The following is an 18,329-nucleotide window of genomic DNA, read 5'->3' as shown; positions in this document are numbered from 1 at the left end:
TCACAGTGAGGAACATGGGGAATCCACTGTGGTGGATGTTTATGTTAACTTTTATGGAGTTGTGTGTTTTGTTGCCTTTTTTTGTCTGGCTGTATGGTAATTCAAATTTCACTGTACCTTAATTGTGACAATAAACTGGCCTTGAAACCTTGAAATGCTGGAGTAACTCAGCGGGACAGGCAGCATCTCAGGTCCCTCTAGTCCTGGCAACATCCTCGTAAATTCTCTGTACCCTTTCCAGCTTGACAACATCTTTCCTGCATCATGGTGCCCAGAACTGAACCCAATATTCCAAATGTGGCCTCACTAACGTCTTATACAACTGCTACATGACCTACCAACTTCTATACTCAATACTCTGACTGATTAAAGCCAATGTGCCAAAAGCCTTTTTGACCACCTTATCTACCTGTGACTCCACCTTTAAGGAACCATTAACCTGCACTCCTAGATCCCTCTGCTCTACAACACTCCCCCAGAGCCCTTTCATTCACTGTGTAGGTCCTGCCCATGTTAGACTTTCCAAAATGCAACCTCACATTTCTCTGTATTAAATTCCATCAACCATTCCTCAGCCCACCCGGCCAATCGATCAACATCCTGCTGCAATTTTTCACAATCATCCTCACTATTTGCAAAACCACCCACTTTTGTATCATCAGCAAACTTGCTAACCTTGTCCTGTATGTTCTCATCCAAATCATTGATGTAGATGACCAACAGTAACGGAGCCAGCACTGAACCCTGAGGCACACCACTAGTCACAGGCCAGTCCGGGAAGCAACCTTCCACCATCACCCTCTGCTTCCTTCCGTGGAGCCAATTTGTTGGCTAGAGGAGCATTGAATCAGCAATCAAAGTCATCAGTTTACAACTTGTTGAAGTTTGTTGTCTGTTTCATCATGACGAGGAAATGTAAATGATTTCTAGGGCAATCCTGTTTAATCCTGGCTTTGAGCTGTGTCACCTTTTCATTACTGGAGTTCTTTATGAGAATGGGCCTTTCATCTGACATTCAAGTTTGCTTTCCTGAGAAATTCCAAAGTTCTTTGAGAAATGGTGACCTTCGCACCACTGGTCCTTGTAACAAACGGTGCTCGGAGCTGGAGATCGCTACAGAATCTCTCTACGATGTCAACTGTACGGCTGTTTTGCAAGGAGAAGCCAACGGAATCAAGAGAAGCCAATTGTTAAAGGTGCAGTGGAAAGCCACCAGGCACACGGACTCTTACTTTATTAACCTTACAAGCAATTACGAGGCTTTCATGAGACAGAGAAAATACATCACATTTCCTCTCAGTGTAAATGAGAAGCAATTTCCCATCGCATACTCCATCGTTATTCATGAGAGAGCTGACCAGTTCGAAAGAATGTTGAGAATAATCTTCGCACCACAGAATATTTACTGTGTACATGTTGACAACAAATCACCCACTAGTTTCAAAGCCGCGATTGGCAGCATTGCATCCTGCTTGCCCAACGTTTTCCTTGCAGGGAGATTGGAGAAGGTTGTCCAGGGTTTAGGCTGACCTGAACTGCATGAAGGAGCTCCTGACGAGACATCTAACCTGGAAGTACCACATCAACATCTGTGGCATGGACTTCCCCATCAAAACTAACCTGGAGATTGTCCACAAACTGCAGGAGCTGAATGGGAAGAATAGTTTAGAGTCTGAGGTAGCTTCAGGGAAGAAGCAGCAGCGCTGGAAATACCACTTTGACGTTATCGATGGGAAAATGGTGAAGACCGATACGATGAAGAAACCTCCATATTGTCGGGCAGTGCCTACATCGTGGTCAGCAGACGATTTGTTGAACACATCTTCAAACACTCAATGGCAAAGCATTTAATGGAATGGTCAAAAGATACTTACAGCCCCGATGAGTTTTTCTGGGCCACTCTGCAGTGGGTGCCTGGCGCTCCTGGTTCAGATCCTTCACATGCCAAGTACGATGTGAGTGACATGAGGTCGGTGGCGAGGCTGGTCAAGTGGAAATATTTGGAAGGCGATGTAACGAGAGGCAGACCCTACCCTCCGTGCACCGGCTCTCATCGTAGGTCGGTCTGTATTTATGGAGCCGGTGACCTCAACTGGATTCTTCAGCAACACCATCTATTTGCAAATAAGTTTGATGTAGATGTGGATGCCATTGCACTCGAGTGTGTCGAGCACTACATTCGACTAAAAACCCTCGTGGGCTGCAAGCCGTGGAAAGGTGCTGTCAAGGGAGCAGGGGAACGGGCCGACTGAGCTGAGATACAACAACCTACATGATCCCAGCACCTGTTTTATATAATCATCACCTGCCGGAATATAAGATAGACACAAAAAGCTGGAGTAACTCAGCGGGGCAGGCAGCATCTCTGGAGAGAAGGAATGGGTGACGTTTCGGGTCGAGACCCTTCTTCAGACTGATGTCGGGAGGGGATAGAATGTAGGTGGAGACAGTAAGATTAGTTTGAGAACTGGGAAGGGGAAGGAGAAAGCAAGGCCTATCTGACGAAGGGTCTCGACCCAAAACGTCAGCCATTCCTTCTCCCCAGAAATGCTGCCTGTCCTGCTGAGTTACTGCAGCATTTTGTGTCTATGGAGGGATTGAAGTGTTACATTTACCCATCAGTGTCTGTGTATGAACTGTAACTGAATTAGCAATCAACATTGATGCAGTGATTTTTGCCAGAAGCTCTGGGTCAGCAATTACACAGGAGGATGTGCTGGCTCTTTGTTGAGAACAATGAGCTGTGTTTACATGGAGCATGAACTGGCTAAATGTCCAGTCCACAACAGTGTCACTCCCCTTGTGAACAGGACACCCTACCTACCCCAGCTCCACAACACTGGAACATACTTGGCTTGAGTTGATGATCCAGCTCATAATCCCCTCACACTCTGGATCCATCATGCTGTGTAGGTGTTTATCGATTACAGTCAGGACCTTGGTAAAATGAGGAGTACACAACAGGCTCAGTCTGAAGAAGGGTCTCAACCCGACACGTCACCTGTTCCTGTACTCCCAAGATGCTGTCTGACCCACTGAGTTACTCCAGATTGTTGTGTCTCTCTTCGGCCCAATGGTTCCATTCTAATAATACACGTTCACTCTCAGTAGGGTTGTTGTGGTCGCTTGTTGTCTATCACTCACCCTAGATAGAGCTCTTAGAGCTAGCGGAATCAAGGGGTATGGGGAGAAGGCAGGAATGGGGTACTGATTGTGGATGATCACATTGAATGGCGGTGCTGGCTAGAAGGCTGAATGGCCTACTTCTGCATCTATTGTCTATGTATCTATGTAACTCCAACAGCCTCCCCACTGTCTATGGATAGGGCATGAAAACATTGAATGTAAGCCTGCTCAACACTCCAGGACCAGTTAGGCTTTGAAAGAATTGTCCATCAAGATGTTGGATCTTACAGGTAAATGGGAGGAGGAAGAAAATGCATTATTTTGAATACTAGCGCCATGAAAGGATTCATTCACAAAAGGATTTGCCAGAGCCCCGGGTTAGATCCTGACTACGGGTGCTGTCTGTGCGGAGTTTGTACGTTCTCCCCGAGACCTGCGTGGGTTGTCTTCGGAATCTTCGGTTCCCCCCCCACACTCCAAAGACATGCAGGTTTGTAGGTTAATTGGCTTGGTATAAATGTAAATTGTCCCTAGTGTGTGTGTGTGTGTGTGTGTAGGATAGTGTTAGTGTGGGGATCGCTAGTCGGTGCGGACTCGGTGGGCCGAAGGGCCTGCTTCCTCACTGCATCTCTGAACTAAACAAAATCCCTGCAGAGCAGGAATGTGTCCCAGATGTCATTCAAAGGTGGGACCTTTCCCAATTCCTGGAATTCATGGAGCTGTCCATTTCCATTGATCAGAGAACCCTTCCATTTGGGGGAGATTGTCCTGTTGCATGTGAGAAAGTCCATAGTTTGAAAACATTCGCGTGAAGAATCTGACAGTAAGATAGATACCCAACGAGAAGATCAACATATTTCATTGAGGTTTTCTACGAAAAGTCTTGAAACAGACAATAGGCAAAACATCATCAAGGAGCCACCTTTAAGATTATACAATATGGAATAGATACATCCAGCACATGTCACAATGTCTGCGGCTGGTGATTACACAGTAAGCCTTCACACTGCTGGGACGGAGCAAGCAGTTATTCCAGAGCTGGAATTTAACTCGGCTATCTGAGAATATTAGTCATGAAGAAATCAATCAAAAACAGTTTAAAACAATGCAAGTGTTAACCATAACAGACATTTACAATGAGATTCACCAACAAATACTTGCAGTAAGTGACCCATCATTGGGCATTTATAACTGTGATTGTCAGCAGTTCTCTTTCTCTGCCTCCACTCCGAGTCAGGCTCCACTACATTGGCCTTGCACACTGGCCAGTACTGTCTCCAGTAGAACTGTGTGCTGTTGCCCCTGTTATCTCTCTTGCTGCCTTATCCAGCAGCATCTTGCACCTTCTCCATGTGTGAGTTATGACGTCCAGTGATGACTGGCTACCCAATCACTGAGGGGGGCATCGCTGATTACTTGCCCAGTTTGACCGACATTCTCCCACCAAGCAGCAGAATTGGCAACTGGAGCCCACTGGGCTGTGACCAGCAAGCTCAAAACACCAGGGAGAGCTTCGCACAGTCCACACAATGCATTGGCAGAGCTCGTTACACCAAAGCGACCGAAGTGAGGCCTTCCTCACTGAATCTGAGAACATGCTGGTCGCAACAAACCAGCTCCAACCTGCACAACAGCACTCATTTGATTTTCATTGCAATTACTGCGGTTAGTGTTAAATAATAACTTGACCACCTTTGTCCCAACTACTCATTGGAATGTAACAAACTAGCACCAAAACCCTTCTCCAATAATCATGGGTCAGGTGCTTTGAAACATTTATCTGGCTACACACTTTTTCCACAGAGGCCAACTGATGAAATAATCTCCTGCATATCCTTATAATTCAAGGTAAGTGGATTAAGAACATTTGGAGCTTAATTCACTTCAAAGCCTGAAAGCTTTCAGTCAGTCGTGGGTTTTATTCAGAAACTGCAGGAGTCTTGGGTTGTGGAGACGAGGCGGCTGAGATACCTTGACAAGATGCTGCTGACATCGGACATGGAGGCTGATGTGTAGTGGGGGGGGGGGGGCTGGTGCCTTTGAGACTACTGACAGAGCAATGGATGGTGGTGCTTCAGGAGAGGACGGGGAGGAACAAGGTTGGCAAAACCAAAGTACTAAATAATGTATATAAAAAGGAGATGTGGTGACAACAGAGTTACGACCTTAACCTAACATACTTCCATGTGACGATGTGAGCCACATGATTAATGGCGACAGAATTCAGATGATCCTGGCCCAGTGTCTGGATCCTATAGTCAGCGACACAGAGTGAAAATCAACCATTGACAAACTATATAACTTGTGTCAGAAATTTCACAACAACTTTGCCAAGAACTTCATCCTGTTTTCTCTGAATTCCAATCTATGACGTGAAACTTCTCAACTTCCTAGAACAGAAAGATAACGAGATGGTTTTATGGTCAAAATACTTACTTCAATTATTTTTTTAAATATTGAATATCTTGAAGATTGAATATTTCAACCTTGATAGTGAAAGTCAGGGTTTTGTTGCTTCCCCAGCACTATCACAGAGTCACAGAGTGATACAGCGTGGAAACAGACCCTTCGGCCCATCTTGCCCGCCCCGGCCAACATGAACCATCTACACTAGTCCCACCTGCCCGTGTTCCCAATAAAAGGGACCAAAGTTACTATTTGTCAACGACCTACCACCTTGCATCCACTCATGTAACCGAGTCATTAACCTGCTATTTTCCAATGAGGAAACTCACTATTTCTATTCTTCATCAATCTGCAATCTCGGTGAGGAAGTGGATGTTGTGTGAAGCTATTTTGCAGCAACTGCTGTTAACGTCCAGTTCAATATCCTGGTTGCATTCTCTGTCTCAGCCCACACGTGAAGCTTGGCCACTTCAGCCAGGTATCACAAGCATTGAGATCAATACACAGGGACATGTGGCACAATGGGATGGATAGGAGAGGAGGTCAAACAAACAATAGGGTCTCTAACTTGTACCCTCCTCTGCTGCACTACACTGCCATTTGTGGGCTTACTTTCTTCTAATATTACAGTTAGCTTAATATATTAAACAGCAGGGGGTGCCGCACGATGGCTGCCTCGCCAACGGCCTGTCTTTGTGTTTCTCCTTCTTTGTGTGTTTATTTTGTTGTAACATGTATGTTTTAGTTTATCTTTAGTTTGTATTATGTGGTGGGCCGGGTGGAGGAGACTCTCATCTCTTTCCTTCACTGAGATGCAACTTTTTCCATGTCGTATGTCCGTCTGCACTGCGGCCTAACATGGTGGAGCTGGCGGCCTCTAGCTGGGACTTCTAGAGCTCCAAAACCATGGAGCCTGCGGACTTGAACATCTCGCAGTGGGCCATCCCTTTGCCGGGAGTCGGCGTTTGGTGCTCCAAGCTGCGGGAGCTGCGGACTTTAACATTACGGAGCTCGCGGTCCCTGGTTAGCGACCGACTTCGGGAGCTCCAAGCCGCAGGAGTTCGACCGCCCCGACTTGGGAGCTCGATCACCGGCTGTGGGTGGTTCGACTCCCCCGACTGCGGGAGGATGGAGGAAAGGAGATAAGACCTTATTCCCTTCCATCACAGTGGGGAATGTGGAGGAGCCGCTGTGGTGGATGTTTATGTCAAATTTTATGTAGTTGTGTGTCTTGTTGCTTTTTTGGTTTGACTGAACGGCAAATCAAATTCCTCGTATGTTGCTAAACATACTTAGCTAGTAAATGACAATTATGATTATGATGATATTCTGTATTCAAAAGATTATTTTGGAAAATAAGTTCCATCCTCTTGCATGTTATACTTTAGACATCGTGTAAATCTGATTACTTCAAATCCACAATACAGGAACCCAATGGTCTTTGACAATGTTTACTGCTCTCAATCCCTCTCACATTATCAGCATTTCTTTCCATTTTCAAGTGTATCTGGGCTGAGGAAGACTGTTGGATTGGTGTGAAAGATATTTCTGCAGTGATTTAGTTTAGGGGAACACAGTAAAGCTGCAGCAGGTGGATATAACATTACAATCTGCTCCCACTAGGGCGGTGATTCATAGAGGCATTGAGGAATAGAGACAGCTGTCTGGTTCTTTCAACAAAAGTAGTGGGGAATTGTGGCCTGGGTTTGAGCCTGTCCAATGCTAACAGATACACAGACAAGCAACGGGATGTCTAGATGAAGAGTAAACAAAAATACAGAAGATCTGCTCGAGTCAATCTCTTCCCATTTCCTCCCACATCCCAAAACATGCAGGTTGGTCGGTTAGTTGGTCGTGGAAAACTGCCCTAGTGTGTAGATGAGTGTGACTGAGTGGGGGGAGCTGATGCATAAAATGGGTCACAGTGTAACTGGGGTTTAATGTGGACTCAGTGACCAGGGGGTCTCTTTCTGCACTCTATCACTCTGACTCTAGAACAGTGTCCATGGACAAGTCAAGAACGCTGCAATTTGACACATTTCCAGTGAATATTCACATGTGATTAACTGTCCATTACTGAAATCATCTCCTCACAACACGGACAAAACCCTTTTAATACTGTCAAGAAATTGTTTTTTCATTCACAAAAAACAAGGTACCGCAGGGGAAAAAAACAGAAAGTGCTGGAAATACTCAGCAAGTCAGGCAGCATCTGTGGAGAGAGGAGAAAGAAACAGTTAACTTTTTATGCCATTACGCGTTGCTCTAAACCTGCATTGAAGGCACAAACGTGTATCATTAACTGCTTATCTCTGCACAATGCTGCCGGACTTGCTGCACATCTTCAGCTGTTTCCATTGGAATTATTAAAATTCCCTTGATGGGTGTGGGCGGCTATGAGATGGCTTTTAATCAAAACAGCAATGGTGAGTCATCTTGAAGCTGGGAGTGGGCTTTGTTCCTGATGTTAGATAGTCGTACAGCATAGGAACAGGCCCTTCAGCCCAACTTGCCCATCTACACTAGTCCCACCTGCCTGCGTTTGGCCCATATCCCTCTGAACTTGTCCTATCCATGTACCTGTCTAAATGTTTCTTAAAGATTGCGATAGTCCCTGCCTCAACTACCTATCCGGCAGCTTGTTCCATACACCCACCACCCTTTGTGCTCCTATTAAATCTTTCCCCCCCTCACCTTGAACCTATGTCCTCTGGCTCTCGATTCCCCTACTCAGGGCAAGTTGCTGGATTTGTGAAGGTCATCACAATTTTGATGCAACCGAGTGCCTTGCTGTTCCAGGGGGGGATGTGAAGTGTTAAACATATAGGGGTAAAATTACATCAGATCTGGAACCAGTAAAAACACTACATTTTCTTCCCAAAGAGTTATAAGGAAAATAGATGGACTTTTATAATAATCTGTATTCTCGAGGTAGACACAAAAAGCTGGAGTAACTCAGCGGGACAGGCAGCATCTCTGGAGAGAAGGAATGGGTGATGTTTCGGGTCGAGACCCTTCTTCAGACCTCAAGGATTCTCAACGTGACTTACTAATAGTTGCATTTTCTACCATGTTTACTCGACGTGATATGAATGACTCAGCTGCTGTTTTGGGGTTTCTAGGTGACTGGGGGATTAGGTGACGTACAAATGGCACAAACCGGAATTAAGCTTTCACTCACTGTTTCAAATAATTAAGAATTTAAGCCTGTAGTCAAAGAATACCTCGTAAGAATACATTTTTCAAAATACTAAATGTACTTCCGTTCAGGCAAAATCTGAAGCCTGCTGAAGGAACATCCTGACTTAAAATCCATTTATATGACAAGGCTGAATAGTTATTGAAAAATAGAGAGAGAAATGAATGAAGCAATGAGCATGAAGCTGTGACGAGACGTAGATGACATGAAAGCTGGTTGAATAATTGGGCTTTGAGAAGATTATTAAAGGTTTAATCAAGAAGAAGTGGGTGGCACAATAGTACAGCGGTAGAGTTGCTGCCTCACAGCGCCAGAGATCCGGGTTTGATCCCGACTACGGGTGCTGTCTGCACGGAGTGTGTACGTTCTCCCCGTGACCTGTGTGCATTTTCTCTGGGTGCTCCGGTTTCCTCCCACACACCAAAGACGTGTAGGATTGTAGGTTAATTGACTTGGTAAAATTGTCAATTGGCCCCAGTGTGTGTAGGATAGTGTTAGTGTACGGGGATCGCTGGTCGGCGTGGACTTAGTGGGGCTGTTGGGCCTGTTTCCGCGCTGCATCTCTAAACTAAACTACACTGAAGTGAGACCGCGTGAGTTAGCTGGGAATTTAAGAGGGAATGATCAAGATGTTTGAATGATTTGCTACCACGATGGTCGGTGGAATTAACACGAGCAGAGTGAAAGAACTGGAGAGTTGAAGTGGTCTGGAGGGTGAAGCTGCCCTTTCCCCTGAGATGCTGCCTGACCCACTGAGTTACTCCAGCATTTTGTGTCTATCCTCAGAGAGTTCAAGGGAGCAGCAATTGTAGAGAGGAGATGAAGCAAGACTGTGGAGGGATGTGAAATAACTTTTTAATTCTGGCTTGATGGACCATCCAAGTCAGTGACACGGAGCATAAGGGGAAGCAGGTCATTGTCGGGCAGATTCAATGCAGCATAATTTAGACAGGCTATTAGAGGGTATAAAATGGGAAGTTAACAATGATGACAACAGAGAAATCAAGCTTAGATTTAGAGTCAGCGTACACAGTTACAACTTCCTCTTGCACAGTTTTATGCTGGAATAGTACAGAAAGAAGCCATTTGACCCAGAGCTGATTATAAACGCTGCTTGCTACAAACCTTTACTCCTGCCCTTCCACTGCAGTTCCAGATCTGAGTTAGAGAAAGGAAAATATTATTAGTTCCTGCATAACCAAGCTACAAAAATGCCATGTCAACTCTAACACATTTCCCCTTCAGAAACAGACTGACTTATTCAGTTCTTTAGACATTCTCTGGTCTTAAGGGCCTGTCCCACTTAGGCTATTTTTTAGGCAACTACAGGTGACTAGTTTGTGGCCACATGTTTGCGGTGGTCACCGGGAGTAGTTACCTCAGTCGCAACATGTTGTAAATGTTTAGACCACAGTGGGTTTGACGCCAATGAGCGTAGCTTGACTTCTCCTGACGTGGGTGCTGTCATAGGCTGTCACCAGCCGGTTTGCTATTGAGGCAGTGCAGCGTAGGTTCACCAGGTTAATGCCCGGGATGGCGGGACTGACATATGATGAAAGAATGGATCAACTGGGCTTCTATTCACTGGAATTTAGAAGGATGAGAGGGTATCTTATAGAAACATATTAAATTATTAAGGGATTGGACAGGCTCAATGCAGGAATAATGTTCCCGATGTTGGGGGAGCCCAGAACCAGGGGTCACAGTTTAAGAATAAGGGGTCGGCCATTTAGGACTGAGATGAGGAAAAACCTTTTCACCCAGAGAGTTGTGAATCTGTGGAATTCTCTGCCTCAGAAGGCAATGGAGGTCAATTCACTGGATGTCTTCAAGAGAGAGTTAGATTTAGCTCTTAGGGTTAAAGGAATCATGGGATATGGGGAGAAAGCAGGAACGGGGTACTGATTGTGGATGATCAGCCATGATCACATTGAATGGCGGTGCTGGCTCGTAGGGCCGAATGGCCTACTCATGCACCTATTATCTATTGACCATTCTGAACCAATGACCTCTCTCACACTCCCAGCAGGAGGCGCTGCTACATACACTTCAGCTCTGTTCAGCTTATTGTCATGTACACCGAGGTACAGTGAAAAGCCTTTGTTACCCAGTTAGTGGAAAGATGATACACGATACTCACACTCACCCATCCGGTTATTCTGATATTGTACTCTAATATTCTAGTCTGAAGAAGGGTCTCGACCCGAAACGTCGCCTATTCCTTCGCTCCATCGATGCTGCTTCTGAAACCCGCTGAGTTTCTCCAGCATTCTCTGTCTACCTAACATTCTCCTGCACCTTTTGCAACACAACCTTGCACCGTTCTGCTGCTTTACCCTCACTGCTGTATTTACCATTACTCTACTCATATGAACAAGGAACTTCATTGCACCCTTGCCAATGACAATAGACAAATCTAATTGGGTTAAAGAATGACCATATTACCTGTTTTTCTCAGTTGTGTTTTCATTTTCCTCTGTCCTGTAAAATACCCCAAATAAATCTCATTAATGAAAGGAACCGAGTGGCCGGAGGAGGTAGTTGAGGCTGGGACTATCGCAACGTTTAAGAAACATTTAGACAGGTAAATGGATAGGACAGGTTTGGAGGGATATGGGCCAAACGCAGGCAGGTGAGACTAGTGTAGATGGGACATGTTGGCCGGTGTGGGCAAGTTGGGCCGAAGGGCCTGTTTCCACGCCGTGTGATTCTATGCAATACTGCCTTGGTACATGGCATGTTGCCACTTCATCTGTTACATTTACATTTGTTTCACCTCAACTCCCAGCATTAGTCTGCTCCAGAAAATACAAGCACTTGAATTCATTCATCCCACTGGTCTTGTGGGTAGAGGGGTAATATTCAATGGAATCTCTAACTCCTTGCCCCACTTGTTCCCCAGTGACCTGTGTTATGGTGCGGACTTTAGACGAGGGGCAGGTGAGGATTCTAGTTTGCTGACTCGGCACGTCACACTGTGACCATTGTGTGAATATTTGTGGAATCTATCTCCAGGGTAAAATCAGGGCAAGAGGAAGAAAAACAGAAAATACATTTATTTTTCTATCCTGCACTGATCAACAAATCTACAAAAGTTGAACAATATCAGAAAAATCACTGAAAGCATTCTACAGCTAACATTTTAACTCCTTGAAAGAGCAATAAAAGGCAGCTCATCGCGGTGACACAGGGGTAGAGTTGCTGCCTTGAAGCACCGGAGATTTGGGTTTGATCCTGACTACGGTGATAAGTGTGAGGTGCTACATCTTGGCAGGACAAATCAAAATAGGACGTATATGGTAAATGGTAGTGAATTGAAGAATGCAGGTGAACAGAGGGATCTGGGAATAACTGTGCACAGTTCCCTGAAAGTGGAATCTCATGTAGATAGGTGGTAAAGAAAGCTTTTGGTGTGCTGGCCTTTATAAATCAGAGCATTGAGTATAGAAGTTGGGATGTAATGTTAAAATTGTACAAGGCATTGGTGAGGCCAATTCTGGAGTACAGTGTACAATTTTGGTCGCCTAATTATAGGAAGGATGTCAACAAAATAGAGAGAGTACAGAGGAGATTTACTAGAATGTTGCCTGGGTTTCAGCAACTAAGTTACAGAGAAAGGTTGAACAAGTTAGGGCTTTATTCTTTGGAGCGCAGAAGGTTAAGGGGGGACTTGATAGAGGTCTTTAAAATGATGAGAGGGATAGACAGAGTTGACGTGGATAAGCTTTTCCCACTGAGAGTAGGGAAGATTCAAACAAGGGGACATGACTTGAGAATTAAGGGACAGAAGTTTAGGGGTAACATGAGGGGGAACTTCTTTACTCAGAGAGTGGTGGCTGTGTGGAATGAGCTTCCAGTGAAGGTGGTGGAGGCAGGTTCATTTTTATAATTTAAAAATAAATTGGATAGTTATATGGACGGGAAAGGAATGGAGGGTTATGGTCTGAGCGCAGGTATATGGGACTAGGGGAGAATACGTGTTCGGCACGGACTAGAAGGGTCGAGATGGCCTGTTTCCGTGCTGTAATTGTTATATGGTTATACGGTTATATTATACGGGTGCTGTCTGTACGGAGTTTGTACGTTCTCCCCGTGACCGCGTGGGTTTTCTCCCGGTGATCGGATTTCCTCCCACACTCCAAAGGCGTGCAGGTGTGTAGGTTAATTGGCTTCTGTAAATTGTTCCTAGTGTGTAGGGTAGTGCTTGTGCGTTGGTGATCGCTGGTCAGCGCCGATGCTCTGTGAGTGGACTCGGTGTGAGTGGACTCGGTGTGAGAGGACTCGGTGTGAGAGGACTCGGTGTGCCAGCCATTAGCCCAGAGCATGAGGCAGGGGTTGTAGCTCGAGCCAGGGTTGGAGATTGGAACTCCTGCGAGCGTGGGTAGATTAGTGACTGGAGCTGGCATCCAGAATGATTGCATGTTTCAGCTTGTTCTGAACTGCTGATACATAAAAAACTGCAGTTTACAATCTGAAAATCACCAGTTTCGATCTCATGAGGTCTAGGAGCAGAATTAGGCCATTCAGCCCATCTAGTCTACTCCGTCATTCAATCATGGCTGATCTATCTCTCCCTCTCAACCCTATTCTTCTGCCTTAACCCCATAACCCTTGACACCCGTACTAATCCAGAATCTGTCAGACTCCGCCTTAAAAATACCAGGCCTCCTTTGCCATTTAGACTCGCTGGTAACACATTTACCACACCATTGTGTGACATATAAAAGTGAAATTAAAATATATTTGTTTAATAATAATGGATAACATGAACTGCAGATGTTGGTTTAAACCAAATGTAGACACAAAATGCTGGAATAACTCATCAGGACAGGCAGCATCTCTGGAGAGAGGGAATGGGAGACGTTTCAGGTCGAGACCCTTCTTCAGACTCGACGTGTTGGGTGGTCACTGTGGAGCAGCTCTGCCAACAGTGTTAGAGCCAATACCCACTCAACAGTGAGACAATGAAACACTCCAAAGACTTGCATTACTTCGGCCAACTACTTACCTCGGTCGCTTAGCTTTGATTCTTTCTTCTTCAAACCTGAAAGTTACAAGGATTGGGATTTATCGATTATTTGATCGGATCTATGAAACTTCACATACTTTTACACTTAAATCAAAATAACTGCACACACCAGTGCTCTCTGCCAAACATAGAGAGGGGGAGGAAACAGTCTCCATCACATCACATGATGGATACGACAGGTTTGGAAGGATATGGACCAAACGCTGACAGGTGGGACTAGTGTAGCTGGGACAGGTTGGCCAATGTGGGCAGGTTGGGCCTGTTTCCACAGGCCTGTATCACACTGTGACTATAACATCCAACTGGTTTTGACAAGAGAGACGGTAGGATCTGGATCATCTGTCAACATGAAGCAAGTCCTGCTAGGTCAATTTAGTTTAGAGATACAGCATGGAAAGAGGCCCTTCAGCCCACCGAGTCCACACTGACCAGTGATCATCCATACATGAGCTCTACCTTACACACTGGGGACAATTTACAGAACCCAATCAACCTAAAACCATGCACGTCTTTGGAGTGTGGGAAGAAACCGGAGCTCCCGGAGAAATCCCGCGCAGGTCACGGGGAGAACGTACAAACTACGTACAGACAGCACCCGTGGTCTGGATGGAACCCGGGTCTCTGGAGCTGTGAGGCAGCAACTCTACCGCTGCACCACCGTGCCGCCCCACAGGTTCCAGCAGTGGCTCACGGTCATCATGCCGACCAGGGTGGGGTCCTGAGCCCAATATCCCAGCGCTCAATGTCTGCGTCATTCACTCAGCCCAGCCTGCACCAACGTTCACAGGCAGTCTCTGCACTGCATCACTGCCAGAGCCCAGCACTGCAGTACTGGATACAAATAGTAATAATCACACATCTCTATATCAAATGTCACATTAACCCTTCTTCCTGCCGACTCAGTTCTGGGGCTGCAGCCTGAGTGTGAAGCAAAACACCAATGGTTTTAAAAACGGAGTTTACATCCTATGTCGCTTTGATAGACTCTTTTCTCCGGCCACAAATCCAATATTACAACAACCTTCCCACAGGATCTCATGTTAATCCAAACCAAAGCTGTAAAACAGGCTAAACGCTTTGATCTTATCCAGATCTTAGCCCTTGCACTATGACCTATTGCTGTATAACGGTAAACAAATCCCGATTAGCAATTGGGCTTTTTAGTTTCTATAGCTTGGCATCTCACAGCTCAATGCGTGTGAAACCAAACCACTGTAAAGAACCTTCAAGGACATCTCAGACCAACGTGTAGCCGTTTGTTCGGTGTCACAGGCCCTGTGTTCACCAGTGTTGATACGTACTGTAAAACACACTCTGGGATCTGCATCTGTTCCATCGGAATCACCTGCTCCACTTCAGAGAGGGTGTAAGCGTACTGAATCTTACTCATGAACTTAAAACTGTAAAACAATGCAGGCAGAAACACGTCGATTAAAGAACAGTCTCTGCTGTTAATTCCATCAATATATATATTACCAACATGCTGTACAACCATTATTTTATAGTGCCTAAGATAAATACAAAATGCTGGAGTAACTCAGCGGGTCAGGCAGCATTTCTGGATAAAAGGAACGTGAGGCGTTTCAGGTCGAGAAATCTCTGTCAAGTCAAGTCACATTTATTTATATAGCACATTTAATAAACAACTCTCGTTGGCCAAAGTGTTTTACATTTGTTATAAGAATAGTATAAGCAAACAAACTACATACATATATACATATAGCCCTCGCTCAGTGGACGTCAGGAAAGGCTTGGGAGTATAGATAAGTTTTTAGTCTTGACTTAAAGGAGTTGATGGAGGGGGCAGTTCTGATGGGAAGGGGATGCTGTTCCACAGTCTAGGAGCTGCAACCGCAAAGGCTCGGTCGCCCCTAAGCTTATGCCTAGACCGCGGGATATTCAGCAGGGAAAGGTCTTGACCCGAAACATCACCCATTCCTTCTCTCCAGAGATGCTGCCTGTCCCGCTGAGTTACTCCAGCATTGTGTGCCTATCTTCAGTGTTATACAAAGGATCAACAAACCCTTCCTGTATTTGTCCTCTGTGCTTTTATACATAAAGGCATGTTTTTTTACTAACTGCTCACTGAAAATGCCCTGTCACTATCTAGAATTTATACAGAAAAATACCCAGGCTCTGCACATATACATGCTTTAAAACTGCGGCATTTCATTTAAATTAATTTCATTAATTGTCATTGTATATCCTGTCAGATTAATATATTTCATCTGCCACTAAACCACCCATTCTGCTCAGTTGCAGCTTATTGCTATCTTTCTCACTGTGAATAACACCTTGCACATTTGCACGTTTTACCCCACATACCCTATTCCAAGTCTTTAAGTGGAGCCACTGGGCATCCTGGTTGATCTGGTTCCTATTTGTCTAGAGATGCTTGGAGTTATTGTGGACCCTCTAGTACAACTGGTCATAAATCAGCCACAGCTGATCAGGGACTACATTCTTGTTCTGTTTAACCTAGAAACTCAGTATAATACACACTGCAGTTACTGGCAGAGTCAATACACACGCGTGTGAGGATGTTATTGTTGGCATAATGTGACCAAAGTCAAGCAGATATGTGAGAGTTAGACTTACCTAATGAAAGGCCTGGATATTGCCAACACAGTCCTGATAAACCAGGATGGGTGGACGATTATTAATGACTTCAGATTCTTCCGTAGCCTGTAAGTGGGAAACAGAAAATCTGTGGTCGCAGCTGGATTTCATAAAACTCCCCAAAATTAAACACAAATCTGTGAGGTACATTGGCCCATTAACCCAAACTTTCAAATAATCACATCAACAAATATCTAACTGCCTCCACAGTGTTTATGGACAAATAACTCTCGCACAAAGGTTCACAAAAGAATGGAGATAAACATAGCTGTTTAAGAAAGAACTGCAGATGCTGGGAAAATCGAAGGTAGACAAAAATGCTGGAGGAACTCAGCGGGTGAGACAGCATCATAGCATCATAGATGCTGCCTCACCCGCTGAGATAAACTTAGCTTTTCAGTTTTGTAGTAATTGCGAGAATATCGGATTGCACATTTCACATTGTGTTTGTAATGTAAAAAACTGTAGAAATGGAATTTGGTTCAAACCTAGGTTTGAATGACAATAAATAGCATTCTATTTGCAGTTGGATTAATTAATTGATGTACGTCAGCATACACCATCAGTACATCAGCGTGCACAAGGGATACGTCACGCGGGGATTTTGAGCAGTCCACAATCCTGGGGCGCCGCGCGTTACTGCATACGCCACCACGCTTCACCACGCGCCATGCGTGCTTCACGACACGCCAAACAATTTTTAGGATGTTGCGTAATTGATGCGTAAATGACACCCATGTGGGACAGGCCCTTTACTCTGCACTCCCTCAATAGCAAGAGTGGCCAAAGAGTGCAGGTTGTGTACAGAGATGAGAATTTTCAATAGCAATTGACACAATTCATTAACTGCGGTTTGATCAAATCATTCATATTAACAGCTATTTTTGTTTCTAATGATTGGTACAATTTTTCATTGTTGTCAGTGCAGTATTTCACAAATGATTATCACGTTGTCCATAGCGATTGGGAAAATGCATACATTTTCACTGATTCAGGTCATTGGTGGTGCTCCAGGGATGCACTAATACTGAGACACTTCATTTACAGAGATTAGGGCAATGTATTCATAGTGGGTGGTGCTGGTCTTTGACAAAAAACATCATGGATCATTTGGTGATTATTTGGATCATTAATTGCAGTGCACGTCATTGCCAGAGACGGCAGTGGAGGCGGAGATTGACAGATTCTTGATTAGTAAAGGTGTCAGGGGTTATGGTGAGAAGGGGGTTGAGAGGGAGAGATAGATCAGCCATGATTGAATGGCCAAGTAGACGATGGGCCGAATGGCCTAATTCTGCTCCAAACACTTCTGAACTTCATTAACAGTGTGTAATCAGTCTATTCATCAGGCAGACAAAAAGCTGGAGAAACTCAGCGGGTGAGGCAGCATCTATGGAGCAAAGGAATGGGTGACGTTTCGGGTCAAGACCCTTCTTCAGACCCTTCTTCACTGATGGCAATTGATGCAACTTAGTGGGCTGCATTTTGTTGAGAGAAGCTTTGATTAGTACGGGTGTCAAAGGTCACAGGGTGAAGACAGGAGGATGGGGTTGAGAGGGAGAGATAGATCAGCCATGATTGAATGGCCGAGTAGACAATGGGCCGAATGGCCTAATTCTGCTCCTATGACTGACAAACCTGAGAGCCCACTGCCAGCACTTGCCACTTGAATACCCAGGGACCCAGACTAGCCTCGTGTGTATCCACACATGAAAGCCTCCTGCACCTCACTGCATGGGCCAGCATGGTGGAAGGGCCTTGATGGATGTCATCAAGTCACATGGATCCAGCAAAACAAGTTGAACTGATGAAGCTGCCGAGAAAAGCTCCCGACAGATGGCAAAGCCAATCGGTCAGCTTCACCATCTGACACACGGTTACAAAGATGATGTGAGACTCTGCAGATTCAATTCATGCAAATGCTGCTGATGTTCAGAAATGTTTATAAGG

At 45.1% G+C, this 18,329-nt stretch overlaps 1 protein-coding gene and 1 pseudogene across 3 annotated transcripts in view; one reads left to right on the top strand and one right to left on the bottom strand.

Moving 5' to 3' along the window:
- The first annotated feature begins 763 nt into the window (after positions 1-763).
- LOC116989661 lies at positions 764-2,374 on the top strand (annotated as a pseudogene).
- Positions 2,375-3,968: 1,594 nt separating this feature from the next.
- The window catches only part of atcay (ATCAY kinesin light chain interacting caytaxin), a 32,302-nt gene continuing 17,941 nt past the window's right edge, over positions 3,969-18,329 (bottom strand). For all 3 annotated transcript variants that reach the window (XM_033047248.1, XM_033047247.1, XM_033047249.1), the window contains 6 exons: positions 16,359-16,445; positions 15,062-15,160; positions 13,740-13,775; positions 11,177-11,212; positions 9,857-9,889; positions 3,969-7,744 (listed from right to left, as the gene is read on the bottom strand). In XM_033047248.1, coding sequence (XP_032903139.1) covers positions 9,859-9,889; positions 11,177-11,212; positions 13,740-13,775; positions 15,062-15,160; positions 16,359-16,445 — 289 coding nt within the window. In that variant the 3' untranslated portion in view covers positions 3,969-7,744; positions 9,857-9,858. The remainder of the gene's footprint in view (positions 7,745-9,856; positions 9,890-11,176; positions 11,213-13,739; positions 13,776-15,061; positions 15,161-16,358; positions 16,446-18,329) is intronic.

Source organism: Amblyraja radiata, chromosome 29 (genome assembly GCF_010909765.2).
Source record: "Amblyraja radiata isolate CabotCenter1 chromosome 29, sAmbRad1.1.pri, whole genome shotgun sequence".
Taxonomy (NCBI): Eukaryota; Metazoa; Chordata; class Chondrichthyes; order Rajiformes; family Rajidae; genus Amblyraja; species Amblyraja radiata.
Note: the sequence above shows the minus strand (reverse complement) of the source record. Positions and strands in the feature narration are given on the sequence as shown.